Genomic DNA, 19,341 nt, shown 5'->3' on the forward strand with positions numbered 1-19,341 from the left:
TTTTTACTTTTAAATCTACCATTTATTATAATTTATCTTCTGAATTATTAAAAAAAAATGTAACAAACCTTACTGATTGTTACCCCAAAGTGTTAGACTATCTTGGCTTGAACTTTTTTGTAGATATAAGCAGAGAACATTAAGCATGGGCTATGGGCTAGTACAACAGAAAAACATGTGCTAGGGTTTTGTTGAAATTATATGTAATACTTAAATAAAGCCCAGCATAAACCAAATGGGCAAAATAAAAGAATATAATCTCAATGTAAAGGAAAACTAATAAGTTTTAATAATGAATTTTGTTAACATTAGGGGCTGTCATCATCTTCTGTCTTTTTGATGGTAAACAGGATAACTGAAAGATTTAATGTAGTTTCACATACCTTTTGTTCACATTCTTCCTCTAGTCTTTTCAAATCTTATTCAATGGGATTGTCATCCTTTATAAGAATAATCTTGGGTCAACATTCAGTAGAACTCTGCACTTGGGAAAGCCCCCATTTAATTTTGAGAAGAAAATTAGATTGTAACTTAAGAATTTGCACATAATGGCTTATTTTGTGTGAGTTTATATAGTAGATATAGCATGTAAAACTTAGTTTTAAGGGGACAAAGATATACCCTGGGTGGTTGCAGGTGACTAGATGCGTGTTCAAACAAAGCTGTTTTCCAAACCTTAATACCTCTGACCTGAGGATAAAAATGATAATTCAGTGGTCATCAGGAGTTTCTCTTCCAATTGCTGTACTTCATTACTGGGTGAACTCTTTATTGCAAGTTTTATTGTGTTGTGACATCTGCCAGCAGATATATTAGAAAAGTCAGTGTTTACTCATGTTTTAAACAATAACTGTTTTTGCTTCTAAAAATCTGGGTTAATGCACAATAAATACCTTTAATTAAATATACTTAATGATTAAATGAATTACCATTGAAGTAAATTATTTTTACAAAGAGTGTATGAATGTAACAGAGAGATCTAGTCTCAATGGTGGAAGCACCACAATTAAATTCTCATGATTTTTCTTTTAAAATATATCTGAAGAGAATAGTCAGATAAGTTCATCAAGAAGCACAATATTGTGGGTTGGGTTCTTAACTTTTTTTGTTTTAAGGATGTAATTCTTAAATTACAGTATATAATATTAAATATTTTAAAAGTTTTAGTTGCAGCCCTGGCTGGTTTGACTCAATGGATTGGGTGCTAGCCTGTGAAGCAAAAGGTCACTGGTTCAATTCCCAGTGAGGGCACATGCCTGGGTTGCAGGCCAGGTCCCCAATTTGGGTTGTGTGAGAGGCAACTGACCAGAGGTATCTCTTGCACATTGAGGTTTCTCTCCCTCCTCCTCTCTCTCTTCCCTTCTCTCTAGAAATAAATAAAATCTTAAAAAAAAAAAAAAAGAAAGAAAAATATTGTTTGTGAAATCAGGATCTTTCTTTTGCATCTTAATGGTCTTATTTAAAATGTTTTTTAAACCAGTGTCCTTTAATAGGAATGAAAGGCAAGTTTCTGCCAATTGGTTATCTAATTTTGCTAGGTGAGTCTTAAATTTGACTTCACAGAGTCAAAACTTAGGCATTTTACTGCTTTCTAATGATCCATTAGGCTGAAGAAGAGACAATTAAATAGACAATTAATGTACTAACTTGAGCTTTCTGGTTTTAGGTTCTTCAGAAGATGATGAGGTCATTCAACCAGATTTCATCAGCCCCAGGTTAGTCTTTTTTCTTTAATTAAATATTTTATTTAATGTATGTTTGAAAAGATCACTAGAGGCATCTGAGGAAACTTGAAAACCTTCAGGAATTCTCTTTGGCAATATGGGTACCATATACTATTTGATTCCACATCATTCTGTCTATAAACTGATGCTCCCAGCAAAACACATAGATGCAATCTTCTAATTAACTCATTTTCCTCCTGATGTTAGCAGTATTGGGTTTTGTGATTCTTTTTTCTGTAACTCAGGCAAAATTGATAATAGATATTTATATGTTTATGTAGCTGAATAAAGAGTATTTATAGCCTGTTCTTTTTTGAAACACCCATAGCAAAATAGGCACTCACAAATATAGGATGAATTAATTTCAAGATAGAAACTTGGTGCTGTTTTCAAATAATTTATCATAACATGGATAGCATAATTTATTAGACATTTTCAGAAAATTAGGGAATTTTGCTAATCTAAGGAAGCTCCATTTGGAGTTTCATGAACTTGTATCATGTTTGTTCATTATACTGCAAAAAATGACTCATTTGAACTTCTAACAATTTTTTAAACCTAGACATTTTTGGTATATATCTTTTCATTAATTTAGGTGTACTATAAAACCTAGATTTTTGATATATAAATATTTTCTTAAATTACTAAAATTCGCTTAAAACTTCCAACACTATTTTCAGTAACAATTGTTTGATAATGTAATACTCTGGCTTATACTTTGATGAATTTAATATCTTGGCTCTACGCTTGACTGATACTATGAAAACATTTAAAGGGTGTGATACGACAAGGTTTATGATCATTAAATAAGTGCAACTAAAAAGATGTTATTTTGTCATTAAGCTTATCAAATTTAGAATTGTAGGTAGCAAGATGAAAATAGTAGGGATCAAAAAGTTGAATGAGGAAACCATTGATAGGCATTGCCATTTGACAAACACTTTCCTTTTTTCTAGAGTGAATCCTTTGACATGAAGATGATGCTCTAATGAGTATCATGAAAAAGAAGATTCTGAAAAGATGCTACAATATTTTAATTTACCAACTAGTTTCTGATTACTGTAGATTGTGGTTTTCTGTGGGAGCAAACTGGAGACAGTCCAGATACCTTTTTCTTTTCTGTTCGGAAATAATGTTAACACCAATGTGTTAAGTGACTGCAATAAAGTTTCATGTCTGTGTTTCCTTGTGATTAAAAAGGGGTTGTTGGGGAGAGAGATTCCACTTTCACCAAAAAGAAAGGTTATTTCCAGGGATTACATTTAAGCTAGAAAGCTTGAACTTCAGCTGGTCCGGTCTCCTCACTTTGCAAATGAGGTAACTGTGGCCCAGAGAAGCTTAGTGATTAGCAAGGTCAGCAAGTGGGACCAGAACTCTGGTTTCTAGTTTCTAGCTGGATGCTCTTTCTCCACAGATCTGCTTCTCACGCAGGCATCTTTAAAGCCGGAAGATTTCTTTCCACTTCCCCTCATCTTTTAACCCCCACACTGTTCTTTCCTTCTCATTTTCCATCCACCTGCCCCCATCTCCCAAATAAACCCAAAGTGAAAATATTAAAATAAATACATAGGAAACAGTCCATACTCTTATTTCAATGAGATTAATTTATAAAGAACCAACTTTCATTGCTTTGGAGGGGGAAAAATGATGTGTTTAGATTAATGTAGTGTCATTTGTACAAACTCAATGTTTATTGCAAAGAGATCTTTAAATTATGAAGCATACATGTTTGACTAGTACAGGTGAAAAATACCCATTTTTCAAATAAAACATGAAGTTTTGCGCAATTTTGGGCAAAATAAGCTAGTGCTTGTTATAAAATGACTTTTCTAAGCCATTTCGGTTCTGATTAAAATCATTTAAGGAAGTATTTTTTTGAGCACAGTTCAGAAGATATTTGGGAATTTTCACCAAAACTGATATTTTACCGTTTCATTTGGGGACTATGGTAATAAAACAGGGTTTGTTTGTTTTTTGTTATTTCCGTTTTTTTAAAAGAAACTTTATACAAAGTGGTGTTCCTAAAATAGTGTTCCTCTTCTGATTTAATTTTATTGCTCTAAATACTTTGCTGAAACATAACTGATCCAAAAGAAAGAAGCATTTGCAAATGTTTTTTTGATTCACTAAAGTAATTTGGGAAATTTAAAAGATGCTAATCGGTTCTTGTGTTTTCATAATTTCATTTACTTATACCTGGGAAATGTGTTAAGATATTTAAGGAAAAAATTTAAAGAGATTTACAACTGTAAAGATTCCCAAATTAGAACACTTGTGTTAAGCCAAAGCATTTTGCTTCCAGATGAGGAAATTAAACGAGAACGGAATTTTGCTTTTTGAAAACAAAAACAAAATGCCCCCGTATTCTCAAGTGCCTTTATTTTAAAACCAAGGCACCCAGCCGAGTACTCCTTTCATTTGATTCCGTATTGTAAGAATTTCAAGAAAGTTATTTGCGAAGCAGTTTGCTGAAACCGCAGTGGGAGGGATAGGGAACCGTTTGCCCGAGGTGCTGCTTTTGGGTTGGAAACCTTCTTCAGCGAGGCCAGAGAGCGGGTTCCCTAAAATCGTCTCCCAGCCTCCTCCAACTCCCGCGCTTTGCTGGACGAGGGCTTTTTCTGACCCTCCAAAGGCACACAGCGATGTTTTCGTGGCTGCCCTAAAGTACCGGCGCCAGTTGTCTGAAGGCCTCTCCATTTTAGGCAAGGCCTGGTAGTGGGAGGCGGTAGTGGTCATTTTTTCGGGTTCTCCCGATCCCTTCCTCCTTCACTTATCTTAGATTTCCGAGACTGACATCTCACAGATAAAGAGATCAAATTATAAATGATAGGTCTGAAAATGCAGTAAAAGTAGTAGGCTGAGCCAAGTGTTGTCTTTCAAAGTGGTGAAGGCAAGGGTTTTTCTTTGTTTGGTATTCTGGGGTGGGGGTGGGAGGGAGGACAAATGTAAAAATCCATTAATTAGTGAGAAATCATTAGCCTTCTTAGGAATGGCTCCACTTCTAGAAACGAGGTGGTGATGTGCTGAATAAAGGGAAAGGTGACTGGAGAGAAAGGAGAGAGGAAGTCCGGGCTGGAGGCGGAGGGAAAGGGGAGATCCGCTGGTTGGGGGTCTCTGAGACCCTGGGGCTCGGACTGCGCGTGAAATTACAGGGCTGCGGAGGCAGCGCTGGGGCAGCAGACCCCGGCCTTATTTGCCGGGAGGAGAGCCCGGGTGGAGTCGCACACCGCAGTGCTACAGCCCCTCCTCCTAGTTTTAGGAAGAACCAAAGCATTGTTTCTGCTTTGGTAGAAGGCACTCATTGCTTACAGGAAAACAAGGACGGTGGGCTATGGCACATCTTTCGGCTCCGGCACATCTTTCGGCTCCTTGCATTGTACTGTTGGAAAAAAAAAAAAAAAGGCCGAGAATATGTGCACTTTGCTTTTTAAATGGAGAAACCTTAGATTGTGATAACCAATGGGCATTTATGATAAATTATTTCCTTGACTTTTACCTCCAGAGCTTTAACGATCTTTGAAGCCACTTGAACTCATTTAAAATATATTTTGGAAGAACTATGATAAATCAACCTACTGAAGTATTTGGTTTTCACAAGTATAAAACATGCGTTTTGAGTCAAGCACAGGTCTTTCTGCCACTAAAAACAAGTAGGAAATGAGAAAAAAATTAAAACCAGAAGACCTCGGCAAGGTGACAAATTGGAAAGCATTCTAGGAGATTCATAGGACCATTTTACATGAAAGCATTCTATCAGCTTAAAGAGATTATGTTCCGTTTTATAAAAGGATCTTAGGCTCAAAAGCTGTGGATTGGGGGGACAGAAAAGTCTAATCTATGTAAAAGACAGTGCCATATCCCTGAAATGGTGATATTTTGTTTCTCATGACTCCTTCCCTCACTTTTCTCCCCAATTTTCTTCCCTCCTCTTCCCTCTCTTCCCAACTCCCTCCCCCCGTTCTTTTACCTCCCCCCAGGTATGTAAATGCAGTTGCCTTAAATTCTTTGTGAATGAACGTTAGAGGATTTCTCAGAGTTCTCGGTTGGAAAAAGCCCTCTACACAACTTGAAAGGCTGATGTCCCTCTCAGGAAATGAATGAATCGATAACCTCTGACACCAGTGACCAGTCCAGTGAACCCTACCTTAATTCCACTAATACTGGAGGCCCCCAATCAGGCAAGACTGAATCTTATAACCATACCATCCTATGCGGTTCAGTTATGGCATTTCACACTTTTAATCTGTGGTAGAGATTTGAATTTCATCAAACTTTTAACAATAGGGATTCAGAGTCCACCTATATATCGTTTCTGATTTTATTATTAACCTATTTTGTAATTAAAATAAACTTACAGATAAAATAGCATTTACAATAAATGTGTGTCATTGACTAAACTACTGGCCTGTGAATTTTATGACGATTTTACACAAATAATAGCTTTACCCCTCAATTTACATGGATGCTTTCCCAGATTATTTTTCTGTTAACCAGATGTTGAAGTTTAAAGTAATTCGTTCATTTAAAATATTTTAAGAGGCCACATAACTTACTTTAGTGTTTTTTAGTTTGTAGTATGTGAAGTGTTTAACACGAAATGCCATTGTTAAAGCTACTTCATTATAGGTCAATGTAATCAATTGGTTTCTTTTAAAATAATGCCTAGTAAATGTTTTGTTAGCATATTATTTTTAGAGAGGTTTGAGCTTACATACTCTTTCAAAGTCATTTTGATTTTCAGTTTTTCTTTTCTCTCTACCATGGTTATTCCCCCCAAAATAAATGAGAAAACTTTGCCCCCTTTCCTGAGAAACAACAAAATAAATAGACAAAAAAAATTTCAAATTTATCAATCAGTCTTGCTCGAAGCCTTTTACCACATGCAACTGAAAATAGCACATGTTTATATACATCCATTTATTTCCAATCTGAACCAACTAGTATAAATTTATATTTAGTTTTTTAGTATGGGGAAGAGGTATACATAGGTGCTATGTGTGGGTATTCAAAAACTCTCGTATTCAGGATCCCTACATTCTAGTTTGTGTGAAAGTGTGAGGAGTGTTAAGAGTTAGCAGTGTGGACTTGTTTGGAGACACCGGAGGGGATTGCGGGTTTGGTGGGGGAGGGTCAACTCGGTAGCTGTGCCTAAGGGAAGTGGTATCTGTAGTTTCCCAGTAAACTGCTTGTTTAAGAAAATGGGGGTGGGGTGGGGGAAAGAGTGACGGTGCGTTTAAATGTTTCAAAAACGGGTGACGTTTTTTATTTTAAAAGAAATAAGGCATTCCTAGATTTATAATATTTAGGGTAGTATTCGATGAGGGCGGTAATATTGGTGTCTTTATCTAGTAATCTGCAATCATTTAAATCGATCTGAAAGGTAAAGGGAAAGCATTTTAAACCGGGGTGGGCCAGGGACGGCGGTAGGAGCCCAACCATTTACATTTTCGTTTATTCGACTCTTCTCTCCACTGGTAGTTGACTTTTAAAATGTAGGGGAACAGTCAATATTATATATATTTACATTTTTTTCTCCCACTTGCCTCTCTTCACCCCTCCCCCCACCAGCGCCCGCTTTTTTCTCCCTCACCTCTTTCTCTGGCTCTGCAGCCGCCTCTGCTGGCGGCTCCTCTTCACCTCCCCTGCCCGGCGCACCCCTCCCCCTCCCTGCCCTACGGTTGTCTTGCTCTTGGGGAACAATTGCCGCTGATTGAGGTTCACTCTATGTTAGGCTGGAAAACTGGGCTGTTATTTAGGAAGTCATTAATCACATCTCTTCCCCGGAAAAGAGATGGTGGAAAAACCTGTGAAGTACAATTTCTTACTAACCCCTTACAAAATGTTCCGAAATTTTAATCCTAAACACAATTTGACTACATGAAGGTGATAGCTATTTTTTCCAGTAGGATTTATTTTAAATTTAAAAAATTTAAGGGTACAGTACAATCAAGTAATTGTGATTTTATCTTATTGTAGATGTATATTATCATTATCTAAACTTTCATGGGGATGTAATTAGGTTTAATTAGATCTTTTGTAAAGTATATATTTTTCCTCTAAGAACTGAATTAAATATGAGATTTGTGTCCAAAGCAGGTTTACTGCTAAGGAGTGGCTGAGTTCTTATAGGAAAAAAGGCGTAATCTCGGTTGCTTTATTTAAATGGCTTTTTCCCCTAAATGAGATTATTTGGATTGGCTTGTGTGTAAGGCACGCGTGTGCACATATATGTGCCGTTTTTCTAAATGATTCAAAAGAACCCTCTATTGTATTAAGTAAAAGCATGAAGTCAGCGTTCTAATTTATCGTAAAGAAGCGCCCCAAATTGTCTTTAAGATAACATGTTTGAGTTTTTCGTGTTCATTCATAAATTATTTTGATGTCAGCATAGATGAAATGGCGATTGGTTATCTCTTCCTTTTGCCAGCCCCTTAAGGATCCGAGGTGAAATTAGTAGCTAGAAAGCATGTAATTGACAAAGTCACGTGTGCTCAGGGGGCCAGAAACTGGAGAGAGAAGAGAAAAAAATCAAAAGAGGGAAAGCACATTAGACCATGCGAGCTAAATTTGTGATCGCACAAAATCAAGATGTTACATTGATGCAGAAGATCACTCCGTTGCAAAGGGAAAGTTTTCATCTCACGAGTTTGGAGCAGAGGGCCGGTGGGGCAACATGGCCGAAGGTTAATTTTCTTTTCTATTGTTTTACTGTGATTTTCTCTCTTCCTTTCTCTTCCCCCTCCCCCTCTCCCACCCTTCTTTGCCCGTCCTCCCCCTTCCCGGTTTTACCCCAATACTGGGCATTACCCCCACCCCCCATCGCGCAAGGGGGCTTTCTGCAACCTATTGTTACAGATCTCCAAAAATGTTTTGTACCGCCCACACTGATTCACAACTTGAAAAGCTTTCAGGGGGCTATTGTTTGAATTGTTTGAGTGTGATTAAGCGCAGTTTCAGTTAGTGAGCCCAAGAAAACTTTTATACACCTGCCCCCTCCCCCATACCACCCCAACATTAATCGAAAGTTATGGGGGGAGGGGAATTCACATTGCAGATAACCCTGGATTCGCTGCTGCATTTGCATTAAACTAGTTCTAACCATCTTCGCTATTTCTTTCCTCCTCGTGCCTGCCGGAGAGAAGAGTTTTGAGGAAAAATTCTCTTTGTAAATGGGATCAGTGTTAAATCAGCAATATGCAAGTAAAGTATTTCATGCTGTACTGTAATGTGTGAGTGCAAATATGGAGTTAAATGAAAAAGTACACATGTGTACAGAACTGTGGAAGTGGATGTGATCGATTGAACAGTGTAGTTCCCCCTCCCCCGCTTCCCCTTTTAACCCTTTACATTTTAAATATTTTCTTTTGAAGAAAAGGACTCAACCATTTAATCGGGTTTTCGTATTTCCTTCTTTCCCCGACTCTCCCCCCAACCCCCACGCCCAGCCCTCAAGCAGTTTTTCGCCCCTCTTTTGGTGAACTATAGGGCAATACAGACTAATCGACCTTTTTTTTTTTTTTTTTGTCCTGTTCTACTCAGGCGGGGCAAGCAAAGGTGGTGGAGAAGAGCCCGGGAAGCTGCCGGAGCAGGCAGAGGAGGAATCCCAGGTTTTGCACGGAACTGGCCACTGTAAGTGGTTCAATGTGCGAATGGGATTTGGATTCATCTCCATGATAAACCGAGAGGGAAGCCCCTTGGATATTCCAGTCGATGTATTTGTACACCAAGTAAGCCAAACTTTTTTCACCCTCTTCACCTTTTTCCACGTGGAGAAGTTCATCAGTTTTGAAAATGGCTATACAGTAATGTGTCCTTGGGTATATTGAAAGACAGAGTCTTCCTTATAGTCACGAGTTAATAGTTTTTAGGGTGTGTGGATGGGCCCCTTCCTGGGTATTTTTCCTAAATAGAAAATGAAATCTTTCAAATTTTACTGCTTGGGTGTTGCTTGACGTTATTAGCAAGTTCCCCCTCTTCATTCGACAGCGAAATTGCAGTGGTATAGCTTCCGGTGTTATCGGTTACAATGTCCTCCGTCGCTGACGCCTAGTGAATGAGGAGGTAAATAAATGAAGAAATGGTGATCGTTTTAAGTTTAAAAACAAAAACAATTTGCCGTTAAAAAAAAAATTATAGGTTCCCGTATTTTAGACATCTCTAGTCAGTAGCTTTTCCTGTTATTTCATCTCTGCCTGCCCGCTACTCATTTGTACATGTAAGTCAAAATAAATTGATTTTACAGTAAAATAAAGTAGAACACTGTTGGCCTACTATGGATTTGAAGAAATGCAAGAGTGGATGCTTAGTAATCAAACATTTTAGAAATCTGAGTCGTGTAGGGCATAGGTCCAAGGATACTGTCTCTTTAAGAGATGAACTCAAAAAAAAAAAAAAAAAAAAAAACATGTGGCCAGAGGCGGCTTCAGCTTGTGTATTTAAAATGTGCTAGTCTGCTACTTGGGGGTAAATTTCCACCATTGCTTATAGTGTGTTGTAATTTTTTAAGATGCTTAATAACAAACAGAATGTTATTGCTTCTCATTTTAAAAATTTTACACAGAAATAAATACCTCATCCCCTTTTAGTCTACTCCTCTATTGCTTGATCTCTTTATAGGAAAACCATTTCATCAAAAGAAGTTAAAAAACTAAATTCTCTAATTAACTCTTAGATAGAAGTAAAGAGATTTAAGAGTAAACAGGTGTACTTTGTCGTGACATCTAAGTTAAAAAGAATTGAATGGATATCAATACTGCAGTTTGGCTGGCATGGATACATGCAGGAAATACGTAGTCTGTTTGCATGAAAATTATGTATTGTACTTGATACTATGTTGCATGTTCCTGGCAATATTTACAACCTCTTTTCCCCCTAAGGAATATCATCTCCAAATTAACTATATAAACAAGAGAAACACATGAAACCATTCTGTTTTGATCTGTAGTCCTTTGGTGCTTGGTAGCTTCCTGACCTTGCTGTGTGGTGTGTGTTTTCCTTTCCTAAAGGCCTGGCCATCATTATTGGCTGTTTATATGTGGAAGGATCAGCATAATCTGTGAATTGAAACAGAGTTTAAATATATAAGTAGACGTCCATAGACAGGCTACTGAATTTTATGCCTCCTACTCTATATTGCAAAATGAATCCACATTTTCTGCTTTTCTTCCTCCATAGACTGAATGACTGAAATCATTGACAGATTCAAGTCTGTCAGACTCTGGCTTTCCCCCCTTTGAACCTTCTTTAGGTTGTTAAATTGTCCTTTACGATCTCATAAATTTGTTTTATAGATGAATGAAAAAAATAGCCCTTTTCTTCTTTGATCACACCTTGTTATAATTTTGTTTTCTATGTTTACCTTTAATATATTCAAATTTTAGACATCTTATTAATCAATATTAATGTTTAGAACCATGGGACATCCAAATTTAAGCTGTATAATGCTTATTTATTGAGCATTCCTATATCCTCTAAATTCAGAAATTATATTGCTGAAAAAGTTTTATAGAGAGCAGTTTCTAGTGTACAATAATTAAGACGTGCTTTAATATTCTGTTGCACATTATGTGTTTACTAAATAACAATATTAAAATGTCATGATAAAATGCTCTTTAAATATGTGTTTTTGTATTCTTCAGAATAATATAGGTACATTCTTAGGAAGAAACATGTAAAAAGTCAATAAAACTTAAGTATTAGTGTTTTTGTGATGTAAAAAAAACAGGCAGTGATAATGTTTAACTTTAAAATTAGAAAGTGATATTTTAGGGGATTTTTATGGTTACAGTATTTGTTTTTAAAAATATATCTAAGTTTTTATTAGGGAAAAATTACTTAGGTTTGGCTTTATTTATTTATTTATTTAGCTTCCTGACTTTGAAACCTGGGTTTAGTTTTATAGTGGGAGTTAACATAAATTACATATAAATTATATGAATGATTGTTTGAAAGGAGGCAGGAATCCTACTGATTTTAACCAAGCAACTACAAGTAACAATTAGATGGTCTTAAATGATGTGTGTAGGTATCGTGAGCATCGATTTCGCTTACATAATCAGGTTGCAATTCAGGACAATTTTATAAACACCTTTTAAATGTTTTTTATTATTTTTGCTACCATTTTTACTGTCTGAGCATTTTTGAAAGTATATTAAGTTTTATGTATAATTATAAATTATACCCCCCCCCCATTATTTTCTGTATACCCTTCAGTAATGAAAAATAGGCTTGGCTGTATAGGAATTTTAACTGCTCTCCTGGACTAATATCTACTCATTATATTAAATATATGACATAAGTTTTTCTTGAGTGTTCAGAAGTATATGTGTGATTGGATTTTTTAAAGTATTCAGAAACATGTTTTTAATCGTATATACTGGGAAAATATTATTTTAGTTTCTTAAAAATGTTTATGCCAAGTCACCCAGGATATACTTTTTCTTTTGAAAATATTGACTGCAAAGAACTGTACATCAAAAAAACAATTCAGTTGGTAGGAATATATATGTATTTTTAAAGTAGATTTGTATATTGTTACACAAATCTATTTAAAATTTGTTGTCAATAATAAAATAAGACTTCTAGTTTCTCTCATGTCACCAGTTCATCAAAAAGAAACACGTGACTTAGATGCTGTACTTTACCTATCTTTAGACTATTTGGTAAATGCAGTGAGCTTCTGCTCTTTGAAGATGGTGTGTGACCAGTGGTGGTTTACAATGGCAGTCTCATTGACTTCCTAGTGTTAACTTGTGATTTAAATGATCTTATTTTTATGGACTATTAATGAATATATGTATTCTGAAACGTCATTACTGAAACATTGATAGCGTTCAATAATGAATATTTTTTCAAACTTAAAAATATAATTTGTGGATTTTGTCACAGCACACAGTCCTTGAGGTGATCCTTAAAATATTTAATCTTTGACAATTTTGATGCTTAAGTTTGTCAGTAAGATAAATTTGTAGGAATTTCTTACCTAATGTTCCAATGGGAAACTGATTTGTCTCAATTAAAGGAAGAGTATACATGGTTAATACAGATTTGTAAGTCTAGGTTAGGTTCCTACTAAGGGAATTTCATCAATTAGAATACAATTATGTTGTAAGTGCTAATAATTAATACTCCTATCAGTTTACTGTTATTAATAAAATATAAAAATTTGGATTTGCAGTTAGATTGTGGGCTAACATGTTTAAATAACCTGAAAAGGACTCTGGCAACTTTTTGAAATATAAAGTTTTAATAGGACTTAAATATTTGATGATACTTTAGATGAATTTCATGGTAATTAAAAATTAGATCTTTTCTGGAGAAGGGCAGTATTCCCCAATAACTACCTGTTGATATTTGTTATCCTGTAAGTTTTTCTTACATATATTTTGACACTTACTTCCAAAGTCATTATCTCATCTAATAAGATAAAATGGTCATTTGAAATTTATTTTGTTTAGGGGAGGAATAGAATCCAGTCTCATTGCCCTCTTTTAAGCTTATTTGCATAGTAGTATTTCTTCACTTGTTGGATTATATTTGGAATTCTTGGATTTTTAACATAAGTATAGCTTTTTTCACAATTATGTAAGAATTTATTTCAAAGACAGTAATTCAAAATGATGGTAATTTAGCTACTATTACTCAGTAGGCTTAAATATATTTTTTACTAATTTGGTTTTGAATTCTTATAGTACTTATGTTTTCTCTTTATGTTCTGTATTTCTGACTTGTAGTTTTATTTTTATGGAGGATACAAATGCCCATATTACAAAGATTTTTATATATACAGTATTATGTTCCTTTTGTTACTTTGCTTAGGAAATATCTCAAAGAATAATGGAAATAGAATAAATAAGAATAATTATTGTAACTGAGATAAATTGAAAGCATTTTATTAATAGTATAAGATATGAAAATATTTGAAGATGACATTTTAAGTACTATATACAGTTCAGTTGACATCATAAAGTTCATATCTCAGTGTTTTTAATATTAATTATACAACTTACACAAACATTTGAAGATTTATTTCAATAAATTCATGTTTAAGGACTTTTCATAGTATTTCATCACTAATTTATTAGCTATTGCTACTTTTGTCATAGTTAGGCATGAAAACATTTTCAAATGCAGAATAGATGTGATTATTATTATTTAGACAAAGAGAAATTTTAGAAATTTTAAAATGTGATCATATAATCGTTAAAGCTGATTTGTTAGTAAACTATGCATTTTAATATTTTGAAAATAGTTCTTAAACCTACCAAATTTTCATGATGATCTGCCCTGTAGACCAATTTGGAAGAATCCCTAATGAAATGCCTTAAATGTAATCACATTTAAATAAAAGTTTTATACAACTTTATTTTATAAAATATATTGGATACTTTCCGATTTTCAACTGCTGGTCTATTTCCCCTTTTTGTGTACTTCTAAAAAAGATGTTATTTTCATTCAATTTAAACATAAAATGTGAATTGGGTACACATTTAAGATTGCTTTCCTTTCTCCTTCTGAAGAATATTGATGTAACTCTTAAATGCTTTCCTCTTTTTTTATTTTTGAATCCTTTATTTTTTAGTATCATTCATGATAAATGAAGGCATTTCAGCGTGACATCTTTAACCTGTCTTTGACTTACTTCAGAGTTCTTGGGTTTCATAAGTTAAAAACCTTGTTACTGGACTCAACATGGTAGATTAAAAGTTTGTCCTTCATTGTAAATTTTGTTACTTTGAGGCAGCACGGGACCCTTATTATATGAATTTAGTTGGATTCTTCCTATTCATTAATTACGTAAATATTGAGGATAGTTTTATGTATCTTAAGTGAGTAGTTCTTTTGATAGTGTGACTGACATAAAAGTTACTACTTTAAAATATGAGATACTGTATTTTTATTTCTGAACTAAGTATAACCTAAACAAATAAAATGGCATTTCTAATTAATTAAACTGAAAAGTCAGACTTGATATGGAGTTAAATATGAAATAAATGAAAGAATTATTTTGTTAATTCTTCATACCTTGAGGTATTTCTCAATGAATTTTAAATATCAAGAAGTTCAGCTTGTTCAATATATAGTTGCTATAGGTTGTGGCATTATAATATATACAGTTCATGAGAAACTTAAATGCTTTTTATTTTTCTCTAAAATAATTTGATTGTATTGTAACATCTTCTAATATAAGAAAAATAGATAACAATAACACATTCAAGAAAATAAATTGCAGATCAGTGGGGTACATTTAGAAATGACCTTTTTAATGACCATTCTGTCGAATGATACATCATGGTTAATCTTATCTTTCTTTTATCTAGCAACAAATTGGGAGATAATCTGATGATTGCTTCCTCACTCACTCCTCAATACCTAAGTAATTGACAATTTAGAAATGCCATCTAAAATAAGATTTATAGATAATTGATAGATTTAGTCATATTTCTTTCTATAACCAGCTGTAAATAGGAGTAATCATATCTAACTTTTCAGTTTGTTGTGAAGAGTAGAGATGTTGCATAAACTTCCTAGTAAATATGTGTTGAATAAATGAACTAAAATGGAAACTAGTCTTTGCCACAATAAAATCATGGTTATGTTCAATGGCATATATTCATGGTGGAAAATTTAATTGGTATCTTCTTTTATGTGCTTTGTTTAAAATCAGGCAAAATATATTGTATAAAGCTAATAGCCAATTTCTATTTAGTTAACTACAACAAAGCTTTTTATTGTAATTGTATAGTATTTAATATTTAACATCAGGATATAAAATGAGGCTAGGAAATATTTTTGTTACATAGATATTTTCAATAGTTTATTGTACCATGAGATTTTACCTGTGTATTCAGGTGTACACATACAGTCTGTGTATTTTTTCAGTATAAGTTAAGGAAAAAATATTGTTTTAAATAGACCTGCTGTGATAATTTAATGTCTGTTGCTGTGTTAATAATTAATTAATTGTATAAGAGCTGGTCAAATAGATCAGTATTCAAATCCTAGTTTATTATATGTCCTAAGGTGAAGTAAGTTACTTTGTCAGTATCCAGTGTTTTTTATTAATTGAAGGGACAAAAATGTATCCATCTTATAGAGAGGGTTATTATGAGGATTAAATGTTATTACACATGTAAAGCCTTTAACACAGAGCTTTGGAGATAGTATGGGTAGCCTAATGTTTGTTGTACATAGTTATTACAAAGTAGAAGTACAGTGGTAGAGTGAGGGAAACAAAGACTGGAAATGAAGGTTTGGGTTTGGCTCTGCTACTTGGTTGGTTCCTTACTCTTGGCTACTCTGTTTCTCAGAATTTCAGTGTGCCTGTGGGCAAAATGTGGTCAATAATATCTTTACTTTCTACTTTATTTATTTGTTTATTTATTTATTTATTTATTTATTGAGAGAGGGGGAAGGAAAGAGAAAGGGAAGGAGAGAAACATGATGTGAGAGAAACAGTGATCAGTTGTCTCTCCAGTCTCCAACTGGGAATGTGGCCTGCATCCCAGGCATGTGCCTGGACTGGGAACTGAACTGGTAACCCCTCAGTCTGCAGGCAGGCACTCAATCCACTAAGCACCAGTCCAGGCATCTTTCCTCCCTATGTTTGAGGGATAGGGTAAGGATCAATTGATGTATAATATACATGAAAATAACTTTAAAACTGTAACAATTCTCCCTGGCTGGTGTGGCTCAGTGGACTGAGCATGGGCCTGCAAATCAAGAGGTCTCTAGTTTGATGCTGCTTGAGGCACATGGTTGTGTTGCGGGCAGGGCCCCCAGTTGGGGGCCCGATGGAGGCAACCACACATTGATGTTTCCCTCCCTCTTCTTCTCCCTCCTTTCTCTTCTCTCTAAAAATAAATGGATAAAATCTTAAAAACAAACTATAACAATTCCAGTTTTTAGTTTTAATTTTATTTTGGGCACTGTATTTTTATTAATACTTTCATCATTTATATCACTGTCAGAATTTTTAAAAGATAATAAGTAAGCCCATGTCATTTATTTTATTTTTGCCTTCTCAGCTTTATTGAGGTATAATTTATATAGAATAAAGTTTATAATATTTAAGTATACAATTAGATGAGTTTGACAAATTGTATAACTATAACCACAATCATAATATAGGACATTAAATCATCCCAGAAAGTGCCCCTGTGCCCATTTGTAGTCATATTTAAAGAGAAGAGGCTCGATTGTCCTATATGATTATTGGTATGTTATATTACTGGTTAACTGACCTGGTTCCTTTTTACTTCATCTTGTTAGGTATAGGCTATGATTTAGTATCCTTCATCAAATACAATTCACATTTATTTTCATGTGTTTTGTTTGTTTCCCTTTTGTTATTTCTGCTTGATATCTTTACATGAGTAGTTTCTGTGTTTGTGAAAGTGAGATTAATTAGTATGCATTTCACTAATCTTCAGTCTTAATTTCATTTATCCTTATGGTACTTTCCTTACAGTATAAACTAAAGGGAGGATTTCGGTTTGTTTGTTTATTTCCTCACTAGAAGACATGCTTACTGTGATGAGAGAGAGAGAAAGAGAGACACACACACACACAGAGAGAGACAGAGAGACAGAGACAGAGAGAGAGAGAGAAAAACACTGATGGGTTGCCTCCTGTAGGGACCTCAGTCAGAGACTGAATTTACTACCTAGGCATATGCCCTGACCCGAAATCGAACCTAAGGCCTTTCAGTTTACTGGGACAACACTCCGACCAACTGAGCCACACCAGCCAGAGCGAATTTCGGTTTATTGATATTTATTATTCTTTTGGGAAATATAATGACTTTCTATCTCAACTGAGTTTTTGTATAAACATTCTTAGAGGTATAAATCAACAAGATGGCTCATTCATATAAAAGTATTACCTTTTTATTTATTCAACTCTTTTATTGATCACATACTAAGTGTAAAATGTTGCATGATAGATTTAAGAGTTCTGTTCTCCAGCTTGCTATATATATATATTCTTGGTTCTTTTAGCAAACATTTTATTAAAATTTTCCAATTCTCATTCTTTCCATAGGATTATTTTTTCCATGTGCTATTCAATTTCTTTTTACAAAGTCCATTATATAGCCTCTACACATTTACTTTGGAGATAACTATGATTTTTTAAACTGTTAGTTTTTAAATTTTGAGCTAAATATAATGATTTCTCATCAGTCCTAAAATAGTTTTCAGATTTCATGCATAGAAACTATCATTACCAGTGCTTAGAATCATATCATTTTATTGTATTATTAGTAACATACTTAATTTTTACCAGCTGCTTTAACCTTTTGTTATGAGTCCACTTTTAACTCTCAAAACCCACTTATATTTATTACTTTTGTCAATCTTAAAGTTGGTCTGTATTTCAAAATCTTTTAAGTTTAATTTGATAATAGCTTTAAGGTTTTTGTTCAGTTTTATTGTGGCTATATTATATAAAAACTTATGTAAAATTCCAAATTAAGTTTACCTTGGTCATGTTTGTTCATGACCATTTCTTTCCTTAAGCATTGCAAGCAATTCCCTGGGCCATTACTGATATGTTCTCAGATATTAGAATTCTTAGAAAAAATTTTCATTCAAATGAATTATTTTTATCATTAGTTGAGTCTGTAACAGAAGGCTGATAATACTGGTTATATTTATCACCTTAAGTGCTTAATCTGTTATTGCTATATTTTAAAGTTTGGAATTAATTCTACCAACTTTCTTCTTAAGGTTTGATTTTAATATTCCATCATTTTGCTTATGATATTGGAGACACTTGTGCTTGGAAACTAATTTCACTTTGCAACAACTCCTTTAAATAGATTAAGTGATATTAGAGACATGTACCTATCACAATTCAGTATATTATATTTAAAAAGATAAATGAATGAATCTTTTTAAAATTTTACCAAGAAAAAAAGAGCTTCTCTTTTTAGGATTGGTGAAACTATGAGCCAGCAGTTTTAGTCACAGTATCAACCTTTTTTTTCTTTCTTTTTTTTTTTTTTAGCTCTCTAATTAAAGTTTTTAGTTCAATACTAAATCTAAGGACAGTTGGATTTGCATGTTTGCCCCTTTCACTGTTTCCTCCCCTTGCCATTGAAGAAATTTGAATGGTGAGGAATTTGCGCCCTTTGGCTCAGGTTGCAGACCCACTTGATCAAGCCAGAGAAGCTGAGGTCAGAACTATTCATTCCTTATCTTTTCCTTGGGCCACTTATAAATCTTGCCTTTCTGCTCTGGGATTGGGGGGGTGGGGGAGCGGCGGTGGCGGGGCGGGGAACCTCTTTCTATTAGACTTATAATAAACCCTGGATGTATTTTTTAAAAAATGATTGGTGCTTGGCTGTGACTCCACATGGGTTAATTTCACTATTTTTACAAGTTTTTCATTGCATTGCAGCTTATTTGATGTAAACAACTTTATTTCAATACATGTTATTTCATAAGATATTACAAAAGCATCCTGGTGATAATGAAAATATCTCAGGTTGAGATTTTACATCTTTGAGATGTAATGATTACTTTTAAGTAAGTTGAATTAGTTAATTCGAATCAGATATATAAAAAGCCACAAAGTATTTTGTTTTGATGTGCTTAATTTCCAATATTTATACTGA

General features: G+C 34.2%; 1 protein-coding gene across 2 annotated transcripts in view; it reads left to right on the forward strand.

Annotated features, from left to right (window-relative positions):
• LIN28B (lin-28 RNA binding posttranscriptional regulator B) overlaps positions 1–19,341 on the forward strand; it is a 97,395-nt gene that overhangs the window by 7,850 nt on the left and 70,204 nt on the right. Inside the window, exons 2-3 of one of the 2 annotated variants that reach the window (XR_016511827.1) lie at positions 1,667–1,715; positions 2,681–3,297. Coding sequence is in view for 1 of the 2 variants with exons in the window: in XM_090280569.1 (XP_090136695.1) it covers positions 8,398–8,407; positions 9,264–9,451 (198 nt within the window). In the remaining variant the exon portion in view is untranslated. Of the gene's footprint in view, positions 1–1,666; positions 1,716–2,680; positions 8,408–9,263; positions 9,452–19,341 lie in introns of those variants that run through there. The other variant, XM_090280569.1, reaches the window with a different exon arrangement.

The sequence above is a fragment of the Furipterus horrens genome, unplaced genomic scaffold, assembly GCF_987537825.1.
Source record: "Furipterus horrens unplaced genomic scaffold, mFurHor1.1.pri manual_scaffold_6, whole genome shotgun sequence".
Taxonomy (NCBI): domain Eukaryota; kingdom Metazoa; phylum Chordata; class Mammalia; order Chiroptera; family Furipteridae; genus Furipterus; species Furipterus horrens.